This window comes from Silurus aristotelis (assembly GCF_946808225.1).
Source record: "Silurus aristotelis genome assembly, chromosome: 10".
Lineage (NCBI taxonomy): Eukaryota > Metazoa > Chordata > Actinopteri > Siluriformes > Siluridae > Silurus > Silurus aristotelis.
This window is the reverse complement of record NC_139583.1, coordinates 24,931,305-24,954,410: the sequence shown is the minus strand read 5'-3', so window position 1 is coordinate 24,954,410 and position 23,106 is coordinate 24,931,305. Positions and strand designations below refer to the sequence as shown.

The 23,106-nt window shown below is 37.9% G+C and overlaps 2 protein-coding genes across 3 annotated transcripts in view; one reads left to right on the top strand and one right to left on the bottom strand.

The window, feature by feature from the left end:
- Nucleotides 1-4,266, top strand: part of rasgrp4 (RAS guanyl releasing protein 4) — a 23,622-nt gene extending 19,356 nt beyond the window's left edge. The window contains exons 12-18 of the mRNA XM_083552967.1: nucleotides 155-259; nucleotides 411-520; nucleotides 1,881-2,031; nucleotides 2,150-2,186; nucleotides 2,300-2,434; nucleotides 2,577-2,770; nucleotides 3,026-4,266. Coding sequence (XP_083409093.1) covers nucleotides 155-259; nucleotides 411-520; nucleotides 1,881-2,031; nucleotides 2,150-2,186; nucleotides 2,300-2,434; nucleotides 2,577-2,770; nucleotides 3,026-3,136 — 843 coding nt within the window. The 3' untranslated portion in view covers nucleotides 3,137-4,266. The remainder of the gene's footprint in view (nucleotides 1-154; nucleotides 260-410; nucleotides 521-1,880; nucleotides 2,032-2,149; nucleotides 2,187-2,299; nucleotides 2,435-2,576; nucleotides 2,771-3,025) is intronic.
- Nucleotides 3,857-23,106, bottom strand: hnrnpul1 (heterogeneous nuclear ribonucleoprotein U-like 1). 2 transcript variants are annotated; one of them, XM_083552946.1, is made up of 16 exons: nucleotides 22,852-23,106; nucleotides 20,930-21,134; nucleotides 20,625-20,831; nucleotides 19,148-19,364; nucleotides 18,966-19,039; nucleotides 18,722-18,861; nucleotides 18,374-18,473; nucleotides 17,749-17,861; nucleotides 17,377-17,643; nucleotides 17,009-17,131; nucleotides 13,965-14,093; nucleotides 11,075-11,243; nucleotides 8,596-8,853; nucleotides 8,098-8,246; nucleotides 7,406-7,585; nucleotides 3,857-5,715 (listed from the first exon to the last, which is right to left on the bottom strand). In XM_083552946.1, the coding sequence occupies exons 2-16, from the start codon at nucleotides 21,111-21,113 to the stop codon at nucleotides 5,608-5,610; spliced, it is 2,418 nt and encodes an 805-aa protein (XP_083409072.1). In that variant the 5' UTR covers nucleotides 21,114-21,134; nucleotides 22,852-23,106; the 3' UTR covers nucleotides 3,857-5,607. The 2 variants fall into 2 exon arrangements, with proteins under 2 accessions (XP_083409072.1, XP_083409073.1); XM_083552947.1 differs by lacking the exon at nucleotides 22,852-23,106 and adding an exon at nucleotides 21,942-22,093.

Genomic DNA, 23,106 nt, shown 5'->3' with positions numbered 1-23,106 from the left:
ATGTCTCGGCCTGTATGTTACATGTAATCTCACAGCACTGCACGTTTGTATTTTTCCACCGCCTCGAAGACAGTTCAAAACGAAACTCAGTACATATGATCTTTAAGCATAATTGTCTCAATCTCTGGCTTTCTCTTTCTTTGTCTCACGCTAGCCTGTAACCCCTGTGAAGCCCCCTGTGGTAGTCGAATGGGGGTCAGGCGTGACTCCACGCCTTGACCCCCACACAATCTCCAAACACGTCAAACAAATGGTGGATGTAAGTAAAAAGCCTTCTCACAGTGGTGGTAGTGACTGTAGCAACGGTTCCTGACTGCTCTCTTTCACTTCCTTATAATGTATTGTACAAAATGTTTAGACCTGAACTAGAAATGGTTCTCAGCTCATGTGGACTCTGTCTCCCTCTGCAGTCGATCATGAAAAATTATGATCTGAACATGGATGGCTACATCTCTCTGGAGGACTTTGAGAAGATAGCTGCTAATTTTCCTTTCTCCTTCTGCACCCATGACAGTGACAGGTACAGACAACTTTTAACAAGTATCCTGTATTGTAATATTCTCTTACACATTACATTTCTTCTTCAGCATTTAGCCAGAATTTTACGTTTTGTATCAGCACCCTTCCACTGTATAATGAAAATAGTTATCTAGCATCCAGAATCTAGTATTTTATACCTTTAAGCATAAATTATTAGTTTTTGTTTGGTGATCTATATCCAGATTTTTGCTGAAAAAAACTCACAGAGATGACAAATAAAGAGAAATCCTATAGAGAACTTGTGAAGACTTTGGTACAAACATCAGACTCAGTTGCTTTTAGTTATGACAGTTATGACAGAAGCTTGGATTGTTTAGTTAGTGTTCTATGCAAATACGAGTGCAATTCCATTGACGATGGTATAAGCATGAACACTGATGCTTTGGGATAGAGGTCGACTGATGGATTTTACCGATACCGATAGCTAGGTTGGATCGTACTTGCCGATAACCAATTAATTAAACGATTAAATTTTTATCCAGTACCCATTTCAAACTTAACACTCCATATAAAGTAGTATTGAACTTTATAACAAAAAAAAAACCAGTACTAAATCATTTAAATGTGCTAAATTAAATAAATGATATTAATTTTATTAATAAATATTGAGAAAAATAAGACATGCATTTAAACTCCAACAAAAAGTAACACAACAAATAAATAAAAACACAAATTCTAAATGAATATAAGACACTTAAAATATGCAGCACGTAGCGTCAGTTCGCCTATAGAGAGCGCTGTTGTACAGTATAACGCAACCCGGAGAAACTATCGGTAAGGATTTTTGCCAATAGCCGATAGCTCCAGCAATCAACTATAAGTGGTGATTAATCGGCAAAACCGATTAATTAAAATCGACCTCTACTTTGGAAGCTAATATGTTGGAGTAGATGAAATGAAAAGGGGAAAGAGTGGGAAACTGCAAAAAGGACACGGTAACAAATGAAACTTTTCTGAATATAGTCACACTTATGCAGTATTTTCTATATTACAAGGTTACAAAAAACGTAATATGAGATTGCAAATCTTATTTATAAATATTTGATTAAATTTTAAGCATAGGATTTTCTGTCAGATAATTTGGCTTCCTTCTCAAAATAAATGCAAACTACTATTGGTGAAACTATATAAAAGAAATATGTTAAATAATCTTATAATAACACATTCTAGACTGGTGTGACTATTTTTATTCCTACATTATGTAAAAATTCGTGTTTAATTTCTTTTTAGAAATTGGAGCGAATATATTGTTTCCATTTTTATATGCTTAATGAAACTTGTTTTTGATGATTATACTGATGATACTGATTTGACATGTATTTCCTTTTCTTTCTCCCAAGGGAAGGAGAGATTAGCAGAGAAGCGATCACGTCCTATTTCATGCGAGGGATGTCAGTATGTGCTAAGCTGGGCTTCAACCTTCACAACCTTCACAACTTCCACGAGATGACATTCAAGAGGCCTACCTTCTGTGACACCTGCCGAGGATTTGTGAGAACATTATATATTTTTATAGTTACATCCATGTTTTTCACCTTCACAGTATACAATGTGCACAATTTAATGCGATTTATAATGATGTAAATATTTTTCTTTTTTTGTCCAAAAGTTATGGGGGGTCATAAAGCAAGGCTACCATTGCAAAGGTAAGACCAGATACATTGATGTGTAAGATTATGATCTGAAAGACACTCGATCAGAATATACAAACAACTAAACACCATCATCGCATTAACTCTCTGTGTCTTTTGCTGTATAGATTGTGGAGTTAACTGTCATAAGCACTGTAAAGACCTGGTGTCGATGGAGTGCATGAAGTTCCAGGTTTCTGGAGGTTCATGCCCCTGTACTCCAGGTCCAGGATCTGGGCTAAGGGCAAAGGGAAACAGTTGGAGTGAGTGTTGCCTTCATAATGAAGTCAAAGACATCAAACTTCCCAGGCTTCCACACATATTCAGTAAATTTTTTTCAAGAACAATTAAAAAAACACTGATTCATTAAACTGTTTTTTTTTTTTTTTTTTTTGTCTTAACAAGGTTCAGAGGAAGAAGCATTTGTGTTTCCTCATGGAAATGGATCTGACAGCTCCAAGAGTCATAACACACAACTGAGCATTGTGGAGAACGCGTCGTTGTCGGACCGCTCCACTCAGACAGACCCTGGAGTGTGGACACCAGTAGCAAACCGCAGAGAATTGCACCATTTCAAAACTTCCTCACCCACTGAAAAGGTACAACAAACACATCTACACTAGGAAATGTGGATTTCAGAGTCACTGTCGTCTGGAATTCCTAAACGTTTGACAGGCAGGCTACAAAGCATGAAGGGAAAATGTATTGCTACATAATGTGATAATGTGTATATGTGTTTTTTTTTTTTTTTTTTTAACAGATCACATGAAGCTTATTAATACATTTGCTTTTAGATCTCTAAAAATGACAAGCAGCTTCTTTAAAATCACTTTTGTTGTCCTGTGTCGTTCCAGAGTGCCACACTGCCAATCAGAATGAGAGGTTCATCTGCACCCAGCTCTTTCCTTCAGGAGAAAATGGAGGAGCTCCAGTTAAACAAAGACAAACGAAAGGAGCCAGACTGAACCACAGGGAAATGTCCAAGGCAAAAAAAAAGAAAAAAAAAGACTGTCTACATTTAGTATTTGGAATAGACTGTTTAAACACACTGAACACATATTTCATTACATGTAACAAAGAAATGAACTGTGTATACACCTTATGCAGATGCATTAACCTCAAGAAAACTTGAACTGGAGCATCGTGAGTTCAGCTACACTTTCAGAGCCATGTTGGACAAGCACAGATTTGAGAGATAATCACCAGCATCCACTGCCAATACAATATAAATGAATATGCATGAATCATTTTTCAGAAAAATCCAAAGGTGGATTACCAGAGCACTGTTTTCACTACTACTGCCAGCATCAATGACAAATTAAGGATCTTTCCTATGCACATCTACACCACAGGAGAAAAAAAAGGTGCTTACTGCAATAGCTGTGTTCATGTGCACCAAAAAAGTTTGACATGTAACCTTTTGTGTTCACACTGACGCATGTGTTTTGTACTGTGAATTACATCGAGATGTGTGCAGGGTGTCTTGTGAGTCTCGTATCATAGGAATGTAAATCGCTCTGGCTTGCCGAAAGGCCACATCGACTGGTGCTGTACTCCTAGAAAGCATCACTGTGCCTTATGCAATGACCACTTTCACTCAGAGTAAGGAAGAATGATACCGAATACCCCGATTGAGCCGATCGAGGGATTCTGGAATTGAACACTGTGGACTTAATGTGTTTTTGTTGTTTGTTTTCTTTAACAACATTCCATCGAATGTATGGTTCCGACTTGAATGTCAGTCTTACTAAATCTCAAACTGTAGATGTTTATTTATTGAGATTTTATTCATATGAATCTACAGTATTTTTCACCTTACAGCACTGCCAGGTTGCTGCCATGTCTGGTTTAAAAAAAAAAAGTAAAAAAAAAAAAAAAGAAAAAGAAAAGAGACATTTGTTTTATTGTGTGCGGTCACATTAAAAATCCTGAAGGATAACATGATTTTGCTTCATTCGGCTTTATTTGAACATCGAACCGGATCAAGCAATGGGTGTGTGTACAGGGTCGATACTGTATTGTCTCTAAACTCGTTACTGTATGTGAATTTAAAAATGAGAGAAAAACGGCACAATAGATTACAATGAAAAAATGACTCAGTACCACATTCTTTGAATCTTTTCAATCACTGCATTCAAATCTCAAAATTCAGCTTACAAGAAAGCTTTCTAGACAGACAGTAACAAAAAAACAAAAAAAATATAAAATCACATTACAGACATGCATGTTTTCTTCAATTATGAACCATTTACACTGCATGTAGATGTGATAAATCAACACTATCATTAAAGGAAAACTCCACCCTGAAATATATATTTTATAGGTTTATATTTGAATCCAGAGCAATTTACTTTCTTACTCATCAAGCAATGTACACCATATAAATAAAAAATCCAGCGCAGAATTAATGTAAGCAGCAACATCACGGTTTGCTCTTGGCTTTGCTAGATAGTGTTCTATAAATAATGTTGATGAAAGTGTTAGAATGAACTGCAGGATGTGAAAGAGCTGTACAGATTAAAGTATAAAAGTGCTGCTGCATCGCTCTCTTTATCCTCTTTATCCCACTGGAAACAATATAAACAGTTTTTCTAAGGGCATTGTGGGTAATGTTAGGAAAACAGTCAAGTTTAAGCGACTTAATTATAATATGCATGCAAGTTATTCAAGGTGGATTTTTCCTTTACACAAGTCAATCGAGGTGTTTTTTTCTTTCTTCTTTTTCACATTAAATCATTTCTGTAAGAGAAATACGCTATGCATGATGCAAAATAGCGACAAAATGAGCCTAATAGAAATGAAACGAGCTTATATTATATTCATAATGTACAATTCAAACTAAACACACACACACACACACACTGTTCTTTCAGAAGGGCAGTGATCGCTCAGTGCTTAGAGCTGCACAATATATTAGTGACTAATTGCTATCACAATAATAATAATAATAATAATAATAATAATAATAATAATAATAATAATAATAATAATAATAAAGAAGCCACACAAACCAAATCTCTGACGTTCTGTGAGCATGTCACCTGATTAAAGAGGGTCCGGATGATAAGGTGATCGGCAGGATCATAAAACAACGCGTCAAATGAAAGCATTATATTGCTAGTTTGTCCATATGTGCAGCACTATCTCTAATTACTGTATAAATTACATTTCAGGGCTTCCGACAAGCCGTCCAAAACACTGTCATTTATAAGTCTCTTATGAACTAAATTACAATAAAAAGTTCTCTGACTGGACCAGATCATCAGCATTTCACAAACCAACTACAAAACAAATTTATCCGAAAAGCAGCCTGCTTGGATGACAAGAATGGCTGCAAAAGACTGGATTTAAAGAGAAAGGGGAAAATAAAAACAGTGTGTGATGACACATGGAGGTGCAAGAAAGATTACACGAATGTATCTGGAAGATGGTCGCTTCACTGGCCCTGGTTGCTGCCCTGTTGCCCAGAGTAATTGCCATACTGGCTGTAATACTGGTTCCACTGGCTCTGGTTCTGGTAGTACTGTTGCCACTGCTGGGCATACTGGCGAAAGAGAAAAGAGAGAAACAGACAAAGAGATCAGTGAGCTATAAAAGGTTTCATCTGATTTCAAAGAGAATGTGTTTTTTCCCAGACATGTCTTTGTTAAGTAATGTTGCCAAAAATATTGTAATTTGGGTTTGTATAGGAAAAGCAACCTCTATATATATATGAGTTAAGAGGGTCGGATCCAAACAAGAAAACAAAAAATTTTTTATTTAAAACTGCTGAATGAACGTCAATGCAACTCAGCTAAGGTATTCAGTAGTTAAACATATTCAAATGCTTTCCAGTGACCACACTTTTAATATACTATAGACATTAGTACATGTGAAAAGTACACGTTTTTAATGTTGCACTCACATGCCAGTGTCCCAATTTTTTTTTTTATTGTGGTTGTACATGCATTAGTGCATGTGGAACGGCAGCTTGCACATTTGAAAAGGCTTTATCAATGCTGAATGGTATATACAAGTTTTAAAGCAACAAATCCTTCCATCCAGAAAATGGCTTTTTCAGGGAAGACCGTGCATATTTAAGCAAGGCAATGCTAAATGCATACCGCGCATCTATGACAATAGCATAACTTCGTAGAAGGAGAGATCAAATGCTGAACTGGCCTGCCTGCATTCCAGACCTTTCACAATTTTAAAACAGTTGGTGCATGACGAAACGAAAAATACAACAAAGGACACCCAGAACTGTTGAGCACCTAGAATTCTGTATCATACACATATGGGACAACATTCCTCTCCCAAAACGTCAGTAACTGGTCTCCTCATTTCCCAGATGTATACAGATAGAAGACATGGTGATACACCGTTGAAAACATGGTCCTGTTACTTTTTTGAGAGCTGTATTAGCTATTAAATTCAAAATGAATTTTTTTTCCTTAAAATAGTATATTATCTCAGTTTAAAAATTTAATTTATTATTATTTTTTTTGCTTGGTTTTATTGTGAACAGAATATGTATTTTAAGGATATGCAAATTATTGCATTCTGTTTTTATTTACATTTTACATAGTGTCCCAACTTTTTTGGAATTGCGGGTATAATTGAGAAGTTTATCTTGTAACGTTATATTGGAAAAGATGGTCTTTGGTTTTCTTGATTGTTTCTTTGTAAAGCTATATTTCTATCAATATGGATATCAGGTTTCTCTGTTCAGAATTTCAGGAACAGACGATAAACCAAACGACAAGGAAAAATGCTGATGATCAAACCATTGTGATTCGAGTCTTCACACACCTAATATTAATACTGCTCGCTTTTTCCTTCAGTATATCTGCTTGGTGAATGGCATTAGAGTGCAAGTACATCACATGAACTTATTGCATGTAGACTACACCTGTTGCAAGGTGATAGTTTAACTCTCCCCCTATCCCTTTAATTGTTGTCTGCATTTTGTTAGTGTTTTACATTTGGCTAATAGCCAGAGTTAATCTGATTTCTGTAGGAGTTGAAAGACAGAGTTGCAAAAAACTTCAGTAATATAAAGATTATTTTTCAAATATTCATATAATTCCTGAGATTTCCACCAGTCTAAATGACTGAAGTTGTCATTGTGTACTTTACCTTTAGGCCTTTACCTACCTTGTTAATGCGTCATCAACACAATTTTGAGAATCGCGGCTCATGAATGTATTGCAAAGAGAGAAAAAAAGATAAAAATAATCTGATTAGGGTCTTACCTGCTGGTACTGCTGGTTGTAGCTCTGTTGCTGGTTGTAACCAGAGGCTTGATTATCGCTGTAGCCTTGACCATATCCAGGATACTGGCTGTAATTGCCATAGTTGTAGGTTCCTTGGTTGTAGTTGCCTTGGTTATAGTTGCTCTGGTTGTAGTCTTGGTTATATCCTTGGCTGTAGCTCTGCATGGATCATATGTACGGGTTGCACAGATGTTACTTGTATATACTGAAGTATAATTTTAAGTATTTCATGTGTCAAAGGCTTTTATTAAGAGTCAATATTTGCATTGTTGACTGTTCTTTTTCAAGACATCTGCAATGCACCCTGGCATTCTGTCAATCAACTACTGGGCCAAATCTGAGTGATGGCAGCCTATTCTTGCATAATCAATGCTTGTTTGTCAGAATTTGTGGGTTTTTGTAGGTCCATCCACTTCTTGAGGCTTGACCAAACAATTTAATTGTTTTGTTCCCCAAGCAGAAATAATTTTTGGGGGAAATTATGTTAATTTTTATTAACATAATTAATAGGGACTTTGCAATTCATCTGATCACTCTTCACAGCATTCTATAGTAAATGCAAATTGGCAAAAACTTTGTGAAAACTAATATTTGTGTCCTTTTCAAGACTTGTGGCCACGGCTGTACACTGGCTCTTTACTGATGTTTTCTGATGGATGACACTTACGTACCTGGTTGTATCCGTCCTTATTGTAGGAACCTTGGGGGCTGCTGTTGTAGATTCCTCCATAGGTCTGGTTACGATTGTAGCCACCTCTCGAGCCGTTGTCTCTGTAATTGACACCCCAGCCATTCTGGTTGTAGCCGCCACGCTTAAAACCTGACCAATACATGTAATAAACTCCATCAAGTACTGACACTCACAAGATAGTGTTTGCTATTGTGAAAGAATTGTGTGCAGCAGTCAGCGATACGATAAATACAAGAGGACATTTTAAGAGAAATGTCATTTTAATTCTTATTTACTATTGCTCTTTAAAAAAAGAAAAGCTACTTCTTATCCGATTATTTGATTAATAATAAACGATGGAATAATCTTTAGAATAGTCGATTACTAAAATAATCGTTAGCAGCAGCCCTATTTCCATGTAAAGGGAAACCATGGAAGTAGAAAGAACACAGGTTTAAAATTAGATTTACAAAACAGGCTTGCTTAAATAATTAAAAACCTGGTCTGTATCCTCCTCCAGAGCCTCCACGGTTCTGATAGCCTCCTCGTGGACCTCCGCGGTTGTCATAGCGCTGGAAGCTGCTGCTCTGGCCGCGGTAACCAGTCTGCCGGTTATCGTAGCGTTTTTCAGGTGGAGGTGCAGCCCTCCGGCCCTCCTCGTTGTACTGCTTCACCAACTTCTCTGCCTCGTCTCTTTGCAGCTCAACAAAGATCACCTCGTCCAGGATATCTCCGGACTCCGGCAGCACAAAATTAGCTTCGTAAGGACGTCGGGCCAGAAAGAAAAAAGGGAGGACACACAGGACACAAAGAGGGAGGAAAGACAGACAGGGAGAAATGGAGTAACAGAGAAGGGAAGAGAAATGGTGGAGACAGGAGTCACACCACCAAGAGAAAGAAGAATCGTAATTAATATCATGCAAGAGGAGATATTTCATTACATCCGAAAAAAATTAATAATGACACATTTAAGTGAAGATGAGACGAACAATAAAACCTGGAGCAAACATGGCCTCCCATAAAGAATGGGATTCAATACTTGCTCTAGTTTACATAGACAAGAAGTGAAAACATCAATGATGCAAATAGGCAAAACTTTTCGATTTCAGAGATGGCAGAAATGAACACTGCCGCTGCAAACCAAGAGTTAACTCAATTTTGTGCTGAATATGAAGAAATTCGATTGAACCAAGAGCATTGCGTTGGATATTTCACTCGATTTAATGTCAGAGAATATGACTGATTAATTAATACTCTGCTCAGTTTGCAGTGCTTTAGCAAAAAGGGAAGATGGGGAAAAAGAGGTGGGCGATATAGCCAATATTATAAATATTATAAACGAAAGTCACGTATATACCTTTTTTCTTATGGAAATAATGAAGATAATCGTATACAATAAATAAAAGAATGACAAAATCAATTTCACACAATCTAACAAGCACAAGTCAATACATACAAGAATAAGAAATTCTATGGTCATCTACAATACAAATAAAATCAGAACCACTTGCAAAAATAGGTTCTTATTGTTCTTATTATTTAACTAACTTTCCCATTTAAATACCATTAAACCTTCATTAAGCAGGTGTTTCAAGAACACAAGGGAATTATCGCAGTTATGTTCAAGCACATCGTTATTCATTGTACTCAATGTATAATTAGTACAGTATATGAAATGTTCATTCTCTCCAAAATTAAGACTATAGGTTAAATGAAACAGACAGAAGAGGGTTTTTTATTCCTCTCAAACCACATCGATTTGCAAACAAGTACACAAGTTTTTGATTGGTTATAGTTAAATCTAATGTTGTAGAATGTCTGGAAAAAAAAAAAATCAGACATCAATTTAACTTATCACACACATCAATAGCAACTATTACCAAGATCTTTTTTTGTCTCTCTGTCATGTGTAGCATTAAATCTTCAAATCAGTCAAAAAATTAATAAAATAAAAATACACAGCTTTGCCCCTTATACAGATACTGTAAGAATCACATATTAGAACAAGTGTATTTATAGTAGAGTTTGACCAATAGTGGATTTGGCAGATGCAGATAGCTAGGTTGGATCGTACTTAATTAATCAACCGATAGTGTTTAAAATGGATACTGGATTTATGTACAAATTAAAAATAAATGTAATTTTAATGCTTTGGACTTTATGAAGACATTTTATACAGTCTGTGAAATGTTAACGTTCCATTTGTAACATTTACTGACGTTAGTAAAAGCTTTAGAAGTATTGTTTAATGTTTGCTGATTAATTTCCACATTTAATAAATTATTATTCATTTGTTTTGTTAAGTTTTCATGTTAACTTTAGCTAATGCACTTTGAGCTAACACAAATGAGATACAACACGCAAAACTAACAGCACGTGGCGTCAGTGATCCGCCCCTAGTGGCCGCTCTTGTTCTGTATAATGACAGCGGACCATCTTAGCCGCTCCAGAAACAGACGCAACCCGGGAAAAATAACGGTATGGATTTTAGCTGATGGAAGATGGTTTTAGCAATCAACTATCAGTGCAGAATAATCGGCAAAATCGATGAATCCGTCGACCTCTAATTTATATACATCTATCACTTGAATTACAGCCAATAATACCATTTTTTAGAGCCATGTTGCTGTACAAAACAAATTAACACTCGGATTTAAGAAGTCATCAGTGCTGTGGTTTCAGATGTTTAAAAGTAAATACATTAGTGCCTTTAGTGTTTTGCTCAAGCTTGATAGAAACCATTATACTGGTATACCGCCCACCACTAATGGGAAGGGGTGAGGAGGGAAAAATAAATAAATAAAAATCAAAGGCCATTGGCCCAACAGACAGTTCTTATTTCAATGATGAAAGGGGTAGGGGGCATCGTCCAAGTTTGACTATAAAATAAAAAAAATAATAAATATATATACAAATAGTTGAGCAGAGATCTTGAATCGGTTTTAAAAGTGGTTTGCTTTTGTCCACTGCATTCCTACCTTTCATTTCTAAAACAGCATGATCGGGCACATCCTTCCCTTCCACATCAGTTTGCTTTAACGTTCGCTCTTTTAAGTCCTCGTCCGTGGGACAAATTACAATAGCCTTGCGTTGAAACCCTTCAAAGGGACGCATTTTTCGTCTCTGGGCTGATCCATATACATTTGTCTAGCAATGGTGACAAGAAAGAAGTAGAAGCTGTTCGTTATTGTTACTTGGTGTTCTGGTTTGGGAAACGCTAAGCCTGCAATGATGAAGTGAGAGTGGGGTTTTTCTTGACGAGCTACTAACAGCCTCTCACAACTCCCCCCCCCCACTTACCTTGCGTATCTGCTCAGTTGCACCTTCAACAGAGCTGTTAGCAGGGACCCTTTCACAGTTCTAAGACGTAGCTTCACGCAGAGCAGAATCAGAAATTCTTACATTAACGACCTAAAGATGGGGTGCCAACTAATTTAAACTTAAAATAGTTCAGCACCGCTTAGTGAATTGTAAAGCATCTCCAAATGATAAGATTTTATTTTACCATCCTGGGAAAATTGCCAAACTTGGATCAACAAGTCTCAATTTAAATATAATTTACTTCGCTTATATACTGTACAGACCAAAACACACTTTCTCATTCAAAGAGTTTTCTTTATTTTCATGACTATGAAAATTGTAGATTCACACTGAAGGCATCAAAACTATGAATTAACACATGTGGACTTATATACATAACAAAAAAGTGTAAAACAACTGAAAAATGTCATATTCTAGGTTCTTCAAAGTAGCCACCTTTTGCTTTGATTACTGCTTTGCACACTCTTGGCATTCTCTTGATGAGCTTCAAGAGGTAGTCACCTGAAATGGTCTTCCAACAGTCTTGAAGGAGTTCCCCGAGAGATGCTTGGCACTTGTTGGCCCTTTTGCCTTCACTCTGCGGTCCAGCTCACCCCTAAACCATCTCGATTGGGTTCAGGTCCGGTGACTGGAGGCCAGGTCATCTGGCGCAGCACCCCATCACTCTCCTTCTTGGTCAAATAGCCCTTGATGCCTTTAGTGTGACTCTACAATGTTCATAGTCATGAAAATAAAGAAAACTCTTTGAATGAGAAGGTGTGTCCAAACTTTTGGTCTGTACTGTATATTTCGCTTTGCACAGTACAAATTGTTTAACGAACTACAAGGACTTTAGAATCAGAGCTTGCAACTGATTTATATTACGTGAATCTGTAAACAAATTTTCACCTGCCAAAATCTTTTCATGTAATGCAATAAAAACTATGTGGCAGCATCAGAAACCACTAGAGATAAAATAGGCCTAACAGATAGAAGATTAAATGTAAACTTGCTGTTTCTATAGGTTTTATTTTCAGGCTTGAGTCAGGTGTTAAAGCCTGAATAAGACACCAAACCAATCCTTACGGCTGGTCCTATCAGCTCATTATTCTAAAGAATGCAAAAAAAACCCCAACTTTGACCTATATAAAGTAATTTCAAAGAGATATTATAGGAAAAGCAGAAAGAGTTTCTGCTTTGCAATGTTGCATCCTTTTGCATTTGTAGGAATCAGGGTTTTCTTTAGCAAATAATTTACATTCAGTTTTAGAGTTTCTGGCAACGAAAAGAGAACTCAAAAAAGCTCATATCAAAAGTGTCTAAATGAGATAAGTTTAGATTTTTACATCATTTGCTTGAATGAATATATTAAAATATAGGGGTTTTTTTTGGGTTGACAAGCAAACCATGAACCTCAAATAAATAATTTTAAAAAAGCGCAAATCCCCATGCTAGCTAGCAGACATCATCAATTAGTATAATGAAAGAATTATAAGTAGCTATTGTAAGGTCTCAACTAAAATATAATGAGCAACACTAAATAAATGCTTTAAGTCTCGGTTGCAAAATGTACATGCATACACTCAACTGTCCAGCCTAGACCAAACCAAAGCTGCCAATCATCTCATCAACCACACCCTGTTTTTTTTACCATCAAATAATTCGTAAAAAGGTACTGGGAAAGACATGCTGAACTTGTAAAAACTGACAAGTTGCTATTCCCAGATATAATTTGTGGAAACATTTGCTTCAGTTTTAAATCCCTACTATGCCTTTCACCCTTAATAGAGTCACTGGTCATGACCATGCAACTACACACTTCAGTATTCATTTAAAATCACAGGGCAAACACTATTGTGTTTTTGCTTCTTTGTTTTTGTTTTTTTGTTCCTCAATATTACAAGTAATAGTACTGCAATATCCTGAAAGGGTCCCATATCTCACCCTTACTTACCTGTCCAGCACTGGTACTTCTGTCCCATAGACATATACACATATACACTACATACCTGATAATACTTACAATTTCCAAAGGCAAGCCAAAGCACATCCATCTAACCTGACTTACCTTACAAGCCCCATGAGAAGCTCCTAGAAATCGAACAATGTTAGTTCTCACTTACCTTGGTGCTTTACCAAAACATTAACACTTAACATTTCCAACTGCACATGATACTGAAGGTTACTTCTGGTAATTACCAAAGCAACAAAAGTTGTTTTTCTTACTCACCAGGTAGAGCTTACTTGTCTCTCAACATCTTAACACTGAAATGGATTTACTTGTACGGTATTGAAAATGCTCACAAGACAATATACAAAGTATGAGAAATAAAGGATGCCGAAAAATACTGCAGCAATAACAGCAATGACTTTCCTCTCATTTTATAGAATAGCATTTCTTTACAATACAGGGCAACAAATCTACGAAAAAAAAGAGAGGCTGATGCTTCTTCTACTCTAGCATATTTTGGCTCCCTGAAAGATAAATAAATAACGCATTAGAAAGAAGGCATTAAACTTCATCCACAGTTTTGTCTTGGTAGAGGATTAAGGGGCTGGATGCAGTACCTGGTCCAGAATGTAGTTGCGTTTCTTGCGGGCGGCGATCTGGATGAGTCGGTTCAGACACTGTGTGGCTTGCTGAATAAGAATGTCCCAGCGACCCGTGTAATTCCTCTGACGCCTCAGACCCATCACCTACAAAAACAACAAACATTTTAACATCAGGGGGATACTAAATAACAAATAAATAAATAACAACATGTAAAATAGTACTTAACGTTATTACAAGAAAAAAAAGTAAAAATCTGTTCTAAAACACACACACACACACATATATATATATACATACATACACACAGTGGAACCTCGGGTTACGAATTTAATTCGTTCCGGTACTTTATTCGTAACCTGAAAAGTTCGTATTCCGATACAAATTTCCCCATAAGAATAAACAGAAACTTCGGTAATTCGTTCTGGACAACCAAAAATATTACTTTAAAAATAAAAATAAAGCCAATATTCACTAATACTATTTACTTCTAACATGTTATATTGAAATCATATCATATAAAAAACATATAAGAGAGAAAAAAATTATCTTTACCTTTGAGAAGACTGGCATGCTGGCGTTCGTAGAAGGGGGAGGAGGGAGAGTTATTGTTTGGAAGGAGAATCTCCTTCCATTATGATATCGGGCAGACTGTCACCCAAATCATTGTCCTCACTTATTTTTCTTTTTTTCAATTCACTTTGCTTTGTTTCATTACGATGGCTTTTTTCAACTTTCGCAAAGAATTTTTCAATTGAAGGTTGCCTATGGCGACTTTTTAAAATATCACTGAAGTGAGACATAGCGCCATTAAAAGAGTTTATAGCCCTCATTGCTAGTGCCTTATCAGGGTGATTTTCCTCTAAAAATGACTGCAATTTTAACCAGATTGCAGTGTGTTCCCTGATTTCTGCCGTTGTCAATTTCATATTTTTCTCTTCCTCATCTCCTTCCCCTAATGCCTCTTCAAGCTGTTGGTGTTGCTGTCGATGCAGTTCCTTCAGTTCGTTGATAGTGAGATCTTCACTATGTTCTGCAACGAGTTCTTCCACGTCATTTTTGTCCACTTCAAGGCCAAGAGATTTTCCTAGGGACACGATTTCTTCGACAGGCTCCTTTTCGTTCACGAATCCCTCGAAGTCGCGTTCAAGAACACACTCCGGCCATAATTTTCTCCATGCGGATTTCAGTGTTCTCTTTGAGACACCCCACCATGCAGTATCAATGAGTTTAAGACACCCCACAATATCGAAGTGGTGAGACCAAAACTCCTGCATGGTAAGTTGTGTCCCCTCTGTGACATTAAAGCAAAGTTCAAAGATCACCCTTTGTGTACAGCTTCTTAAAATTTGAGATAACCTGCTGATCCATGGGCTGCAGTATAGGCGTGGTGTTAGGAGGAAGGTAGACTATTTTAATAAATTGATACTCTTCCAAGATGTTATCCTGAAGTCTCTGGGTATGAGCAGGAGCATTATCTATAACAAGCACAGCTCTCAGTGGCAGATTATTGTCTAGAAGATATTTTTTTATTTGAGGACCACAGGTAGAGTTTATCCACTCAGTACACAGTTCTTCGTTTACCCATGCCCTACTGTTTGATCTCCACATAACAGGCAGCCTGTCCTTTTGCACCTTACACCTCTTGAATGCTCGTGGATTCTCGGCTGTCTAAACAAGAAGAGGCTTAATTTTCAAGTCTCCACTCGCATTAGCACAAAACATGAGGGTCAGCCGATCTTTCATTGGCTTGTGTCCAGGCAGCTTTGTCTCATTTTGGGTGATGAAAGTCCTCCTTGGCATTTTTTTTCCAAAACAGGCCTGTCTCATCACAGTTGAAGACCTGTTGTGGAAGATACTGCTCCGAGTCCATAAGCTTCTTGAACTCGATCACAAAATCCTCTGCTGCCTTTACGTCAGAGCTCGCTGCTTCGCCGTGCCGTGTAACGCTATGGATACCAGTTCTTCTCTTGAACTTCTCGAACCATCCTCGACTTGCCTTAAACTCTGTAGCATCACTTGAAGTACCTGGTAAATCTTTCACTAGGTTCCCGTACAACATCCTGGCCTTTTCACAGATTATTGCTTCACTTACACTATCACCTGCTAGCTGCTTCTCGGTTATCCAAATGAGAAGCAACTTTTCCACTTCGTCGAGAACGCGTGGCCGTTGCTTCAACGAAACATTCATCGTAACACCCTTTGCAGTATCTAGATAAACTAGTTTATCCTTATTTTTTAGTATGGTGCAGATAGTGGATGCTGACCTGTTATAATGCCTTGCTATATCAACAACACGCATGCCATCGCGGTGTTTCTTGATTATCTCCTTCTTCATTTCCACAGTGATGGCTTCTTTCTTCTTTCCACCTTCTGCATCAGGCTTCTTCGTTGGCGGCATGGTGATAGGAATACGTACAGTATTTAAAGTTTAGTAATTCCACACTAAATAATACTGTACAATGGATATAATTTCTGTTACAGCGACGAGCTGCGTGAGAGCGCGTGGATGGCGATACGGAAAAAAAACCAACCTGTGATTTTTTGGCGCGCGTCGTTCGTATGTTCGTATCCCGAAATTTTGTTCGGAACCAGGGGAAAAAATTTAAAGAACTGCGATTCGTAACCTGAATTATACGTATGCCGGGGCGTTCGTAACCCGAGGTTCCACTGTGTATATATATATATATATATATAAATAAACAGCACATGGCATCAATGATTCACCTTAAGAGGCCGCTCTCGAATTGTATAACGCAACCCGGAAAAACTATCGTTATGGATTTTTACTACGTTATAGATTTCTACTTTAACAATTATGGTTGCTTTTCCTCAGTTTTCTGTAAACTACCACAGCTGAGAAGAGATCAATGTTGAAATTGTCTGGGAAGACAATGTTTTAGAGATTAAAAATGATTTTTAGTTTCTCACACACACACACACACACACACACACACACACACACACACACACACATATATTTGCACTGCGATTATATAGCATGCTTTATATATACTATTATCCAGTGGAATTACAACACATATAAAACTGTAAAGAGCACCTTCATCTTTTCCATAATGGCGTTGGTTCCAAGTATGTTGTATTTCTTATCAGGATTCATCTCTGCGTGCTTGATTGCCCAAGTGGTTTTGCCACATGCAGGCAGACCCACCATCATCAAGATCTAAATCAAAGGCACAACAATGATATCAGCAGGGAGAAATTATATGGAGTGTATTTGCTCAGCCAAAATACAAAAAATAAAATAAGAGCCAAGTCACACACAAAAAAAATAAATAAATAAATAAAAGCACTATGCAAATTAAGGTGCACAGATTTTACCCCACATAATGGAAAACGTGTCTAAATGAACACCTGAACAACCTGCAATTAATACAGAAACAAAATAAGACCACCATCAGCACTGACCTCACAGTCGGCCTTGGTTGCAGGACCCACAGTGCCTCTAGTCCTGTCCTCCAATGCAACATTTTGGATGAACACAAATCCCTCAAGTGAAGGAAAGAAACTCTCCTCCTTCTGACCAAAGTTAAACTCCACAGCACAGTTCTTCACCAGGATGTGAGGGAAAAGCGCTCGACCGGCCAATTCCTCTTTCCTCACACGGAACGCAACATCCAACCACTTTCCATTTTTTGAAAATGAAATCTCCACGTCGTGACTGCTCTCAAAATCCTGTAACATGAGCACACAATTGTATTATTGCACTCAGTCATTATGAAAATATTATTGCACAAGTCAAGTCAAGAGGCTTAAGTAAAAAATTCCTTAACAACTTACAATATAGCATCCGATGATGTCGTTTTCAACAAATTTCTGACCGTAATCTTCAAATTTGCAGTTGGAGGATTTTTTTCCTGTTCCACCATATCCGTATGAGAACGGCTCTTCGCCTAAAGTAGACACAGAAAGAATAAGAAAGTAAAAGAAAATGTGATATTTAGACCATCTGCAAAAGAAAGACCATAATGAGGGAAAAGGAGGAGATGTGTCTATATATTGCTAGTAATTTAATTAGACATTAGAAAAAAAAGCTCATATGTATTCCAAAATTTTTAGAAATAAATTATTACAATAAAACTGTAAAAATTATTTCAATACAAATATATATATATATATATATACATATTTTGAATCCAGATGATGGCACAGAAATTCGAAAGCAGCAAAACAGCATGTGCTCTTTATTATCTATACAATTAGATCAGTTGGTGCTTTCCTGAATGTGCTCTGCTCATGATCATGCTGTGCACTACATGATCAATAGTTCATAAAGACACAGAGACCAGCTTCAGATCTTCACGTTCCCTAGTTTGTAGATGCCGTATGATTGCAGAGCTCTTGCTAGGTTAGTGGGTGGAATTAGATCAAATTGGGTATGTGAATGTGTGTGTTTTCAACTCACCTAACTGTGTGCTGCAGGAATCCAGAGACCAGCCCACTCTCACTACATGTGGGTCAGGCTCACTGCTGGCAAGATGTTTGACTGAGATCTCTTCTGTTATCTGCCATAACAAACACATTTCACCAGGTTCAGTGTAAACACCCTTTACAAACACAATGAACAGGAAAGCATCTATAGATCGCAATTTTTTCCACCAAACTTCAGATTTCAGTGTAGTTCTGTGAGTAAATTCCTGGTGGAGACCACTGTGCTCTTCTCTTGTAGCTCAACACGCTGTGCATTTGGTGATGCTTCATAAATCTGTTTACTATGGGTGCAAAAGTGTGGTATTTAGGATCATAATCTTACCCTCATCTCATAGCAGACGCGGCCCTTGTTCACACCGTATGAGGCTCTTGCGCCGGACCACAGGTAAGCAAAGCCTTCAATGGTGAGAGGGTAGCCACTGTAGCGGTCTCGAGCTACTTTGAAGTGCAGGTCACAATTATCTGCAAGAGTCTCAGAGTCTTAGAGAAAAAAAACAAAACAAAGAAACTACCAAAAAAACACATTTGAAACCCTGCTCCAATAAAAAAAGAGAAATGACACTAACAGGTATCAATAGCCACCAGAGTGTCATCAAAATCCTCCTCGTCTTCTTCAGCTGGAGGTTGAGGCGAGCGGGACCTATAAGCAAAGAAAGAAAAGAAAGAGAAGTACAATGATGAAGTCTAAATCTTCTTTCAAACACACAACTGAAACTAGTGGATACTTTGGGACAACCACAATTTTGACCTTTTATCCTCTCGATGCTCGTAGTAATTATATCCGTGGGAGTCATCGTAGTGTCTTTTGCGGCCACAAGGTGCCTGGTTTTCCTGATGGGATGTGTAATGTGAAGCCTGCTGAGACTCTTCCCACTCGCTGGCTGTTCCAGGGTCCTGCTGCTCTTCTGGCTTTATGTCCTCCTCCTCCTCCTCCTCCTTGAGCTCATCTGGTTGTACATTTTGCTCTGTAGAGAAATATGAATATTGTCTATGTACTTTGAGATGCCTGGAATAAGAGTTTTCAGCTGGGTGGCTGTTTTTAAGTGTGTTAACTCAAACTTAGCCACTTTATACAACTTGTAGATGTAGTAACTGTAATTCTGTCTCATAATTTTGTAGACAAAGTCACAGGCATAGAGACTATGGATGGCAAGATTCGGCAAAAAAGTTACCAGTGTGATGCGGCGATTTAAAAAAGTTTACCAGTTACGGAGATACCAGTTGGAATTTGTATCACGATGCATCATTTATAACAAAATTGCATCAGTAAAAAACTAATTTATTTATAAGTAGGGAGTAAATTTAAAAGGTTATAGACGATGTACTACAACTTTTAATAAAATCTAGAGATAATCCCACGAGAACAGAACGATTTAGAATTGTGGGAAGGAACAGTTTGCACAGTTTGCGTAGAGGGAGAGAGGGAGAGAGGGAGAGAGAGAGAGAGAGAGAGAGATGAAATTTACAGTTTTATCAGTTGTGGTTAATGTATGAGATTCACCGCCCGGTGTTCAATGAACTGAGCGTTGATCTCCCAAGTTCTTGCCAAGAACCCACGAACAAACGCGGTAAGAACAGTAAAGCTAGCATAGAACACCATGCCGTTACATATATGATCGTTATTAGTGGATACACTATACTTTTATTTTTTGGAAAGGGACCAATCCCTGGTGAAATGCAATTTAAATCGATTTCTTTTTCCGCTAAACTGTTTCTCGAGAGCGTTCTCTTGTCATACGTGAAAATGACTTATCACATCACTACGGAGAGACCGTGAGGTGTCATGAGAGTAACATAGAATATAGATTAACATGGTAGAGGTAGAGCTGCATCTTTCTAGAGACAGAACAGGAAAAAACACATCTGATTTTATTGATTATTTTTGCACTCCAAAGGCCTGCTTGTGATGCAGCCATGTGTTAGAAGTCATAAGGCAAATATACGTTAATGTATGATTTGCTGTCCGTCTGAAGAAATAAAAGTGAACTATCTGTATCATAGTGAACTACATAGCATCAGATTTGTTTGTATTGCCGTGAATCGCATTGTGTTGAATCAAACTAAAATCGGATCGCAGTGTGTGTTAATGGGGCGAATCGTATCGCATGGGTAGCCGCATCATATGTATCTAATGCATCATATATTGGCTATGCATCGATGTGTGAATCTCATCGGCCTCAGTTATGGAGATGCACATCAATAATACAGACTGAACATAATCTGACCTTCTGTGTAGACAGGCAGCGTCTCCGTTTCAGGTTTAACTTCAGGCTCCTCGACACTCTCTCGTCTGTACACATTGACATCTACAGAGAATTCAGGAACATCATGATCTTGATCAGGGACGCCTTTTGTCTCATCCTTGATCTGAGTGCCCTCGTCTTCCTGCTGTCCCGGGGGAGAGACGTCTTCATTTCCAGGCTCCTCCTCACCTTGAACATGCAGTAGAATAATTATCTCGCACCACATTACGTAATTGGAAATTTTTTTTTCCAGCTGTTCTGATGGTTTTAGTGATTTTTGTTATTACCTTTTTTAGTTTGAGGGCCATCATCATGTGTGATTTCCTGAGCATCCTGTGCTGCAGTTTCACTCTCTAAAGCAGCTTTCAGTCTGTCCACCAGGTCCGCCTTCAGCCCGCGGGTGTCCAACCCCCTCTTCTGCAGCTCCTCCTTCAACTCGTTCACTTTCAGCTTCTTCACATCAACGTCCATGGCAGATTAAGATACACCGGTCTTCCAATTTTGCACATGGAAAAAGTTAACAACAAGATGTCATGCAAACTTTCAGAGAGATAACAATTTAAATTCAATTCAGGGTTGTTGTTGTTTTTGTATAGCGGTTTTAAAAATAAATCTTAAATGATCTTTAGGCTGTGGATAACCAGCTGAGGTAGATCAAGTGGATGACACGCAAATTTGTGAAGCGTTCCTCGTTTAGCATTCACCATCGACCTACAGAACTCTACCCTACGCTAGGACACAGATGCTTTACTAATTCTACTGCCAGTGATCATGCAGTTCTGCTCCATGCTGATTATTCTATATCATCCAGATCATTTATTTGTGTATAATTGTACATACATAGAACATTCTAGATTATCTCCAACATATCTATTTATACACTGTGTATACATTTGTACATATAAATGTACATCTCATATTGTGAATTCATATATCCTATATTTCTCTGCATATATTGTGCCTTAAACGCATCTTCGCTCGCCACGTGCATTAATAAACCTTAGTCGTCCATGACCCTGTCACCGGTTCACCACTGTTTCTTCCCCGGACCACTTTTGAGAGATACTGACCACTGCAGACTGGGAACAGCCCACAAGAGCTGCGGTTTTGGAGATGCTCTGACCCAGTCGTCTAGACGTCACAATTTGGCCCTTGTCAAACTCGCTCAAATCCTTACGCTTGCCTATTTTTCCAGCTTCTAACACAATAACAAAATGTTCACTTGCTGCCTAATAAATCCAACCTACTAACAGGTGTCAAGATGACGAGATAATCAGTGTTATCTACCAGTCTGCCTACCTATAAGCTCAATGTCACCCCGTAATCCACGAGCTAGGAGAGTTGAAGGGTTTAAATCACCAAGCTTCCACTTTTTGGGCCCTTGAGCAAGGCTCTCAACAAACTGTGCTACAGGGGCACCTTATTATGGCTGACCCTGCGTTCTGAGTGCAAAGAAAGAATTTAACTGTGCTGTAATGTACATGTGACAAGAACAAATCCCTGTTTCTTCATCCATCCATCCATCCATCCATCCATCCATCCATCCATCTATCTATCTATCTATCTATCTATCTATCTATCTATCTCCTAGTCTTTCACAAACTAGGTACCAGATGCCTAAAAAAACATCAAAGCACAAAAACAATAAATAAATAAATAAAAAAACATTGTTTTTGCTCATTCTTCAGTCACGTGTCAATGCAAAAAGGTGTATATATAAACCCCCTACATGCAATGCAACAGGCGATTGTGTTAATGATGCACCCTACATCCTGATCATAATCTGGGGACAAGGTAACTCAGTAAAGCTGCAGAATCCTGCAACATGGCTTTACCTGCATATTTAAAACATATTGTAAAAATATATATATATATATATTAGTTATTGTAGCAGTTCAGTTAAACTTCTTAATCCACCTGACTAGCTGAACAGTTTCTATCACTATTGCCTCAACATCATCATGTTTACCGTTACATCATAAGGCCGCATCACAAATAGATAGACATCCCCTTAGATAAGTGCCCTACGTAAACCCGGATTAGTCCTTTCCTACACCTTACGTAGTCTACTAGATGTACAAAAAAACCTCAATTGGAACACAGCCATACACCATAGCTAGCAACACAAATTAATGTGAGAAACGTATTAATGGCGCAGTGCATGCAAGTCAGCTGCTTTAAATAAATAAAAAAAACAGCAGGATATTACCTTTGGAAACAGCCACGTTAAAAGACTGGCCTTCTAAACAAGTCGCCAGCCCTTTATTATTGAACAGCCCCCGCCTGAACAACACTGAGCTAGCTGGCTGGTAAATGCAGTGATGTCATCAGGCTGCGCAGTCGCCCGTACTTGCGTAATAAGAAGTGTACAACGAACACCGTTCCACATAGACGGAAAAGTTCCCGGATGCAGCCTTTGAATACTTAATAGGAGAGTACAATTCAAGTATTTATTTTGACTGCT

What these genes read in the sequence shown, in the direction of transcription:
- hnrnpul1 (XM_083552946.1), bottom strand. Translation starts at nt 21,113, where the DNA reads ATGGACGTTGATGTGAAGAAGCTGAAAGTGAACGAGTTGAAGGAGGAG. An exon ending in GCTGCCTGTCTACACAGAAG is followed by an intron (nt 19,365 to 20,624) that starts GTCAGATTATGT and finishes ATTTCTCTACAG; the next exon opens with AGCAAAATGTACAACCAGAT. An exon ending in CAACCAAGGCCGACTGTGAG is followed by an intron (nt 17,132 to 17,376) that starts GTCAGTGCTGAT and finishes CCTTTGATTTAG; the next exon opens with ATCTTGATGATGGTGGGTCT.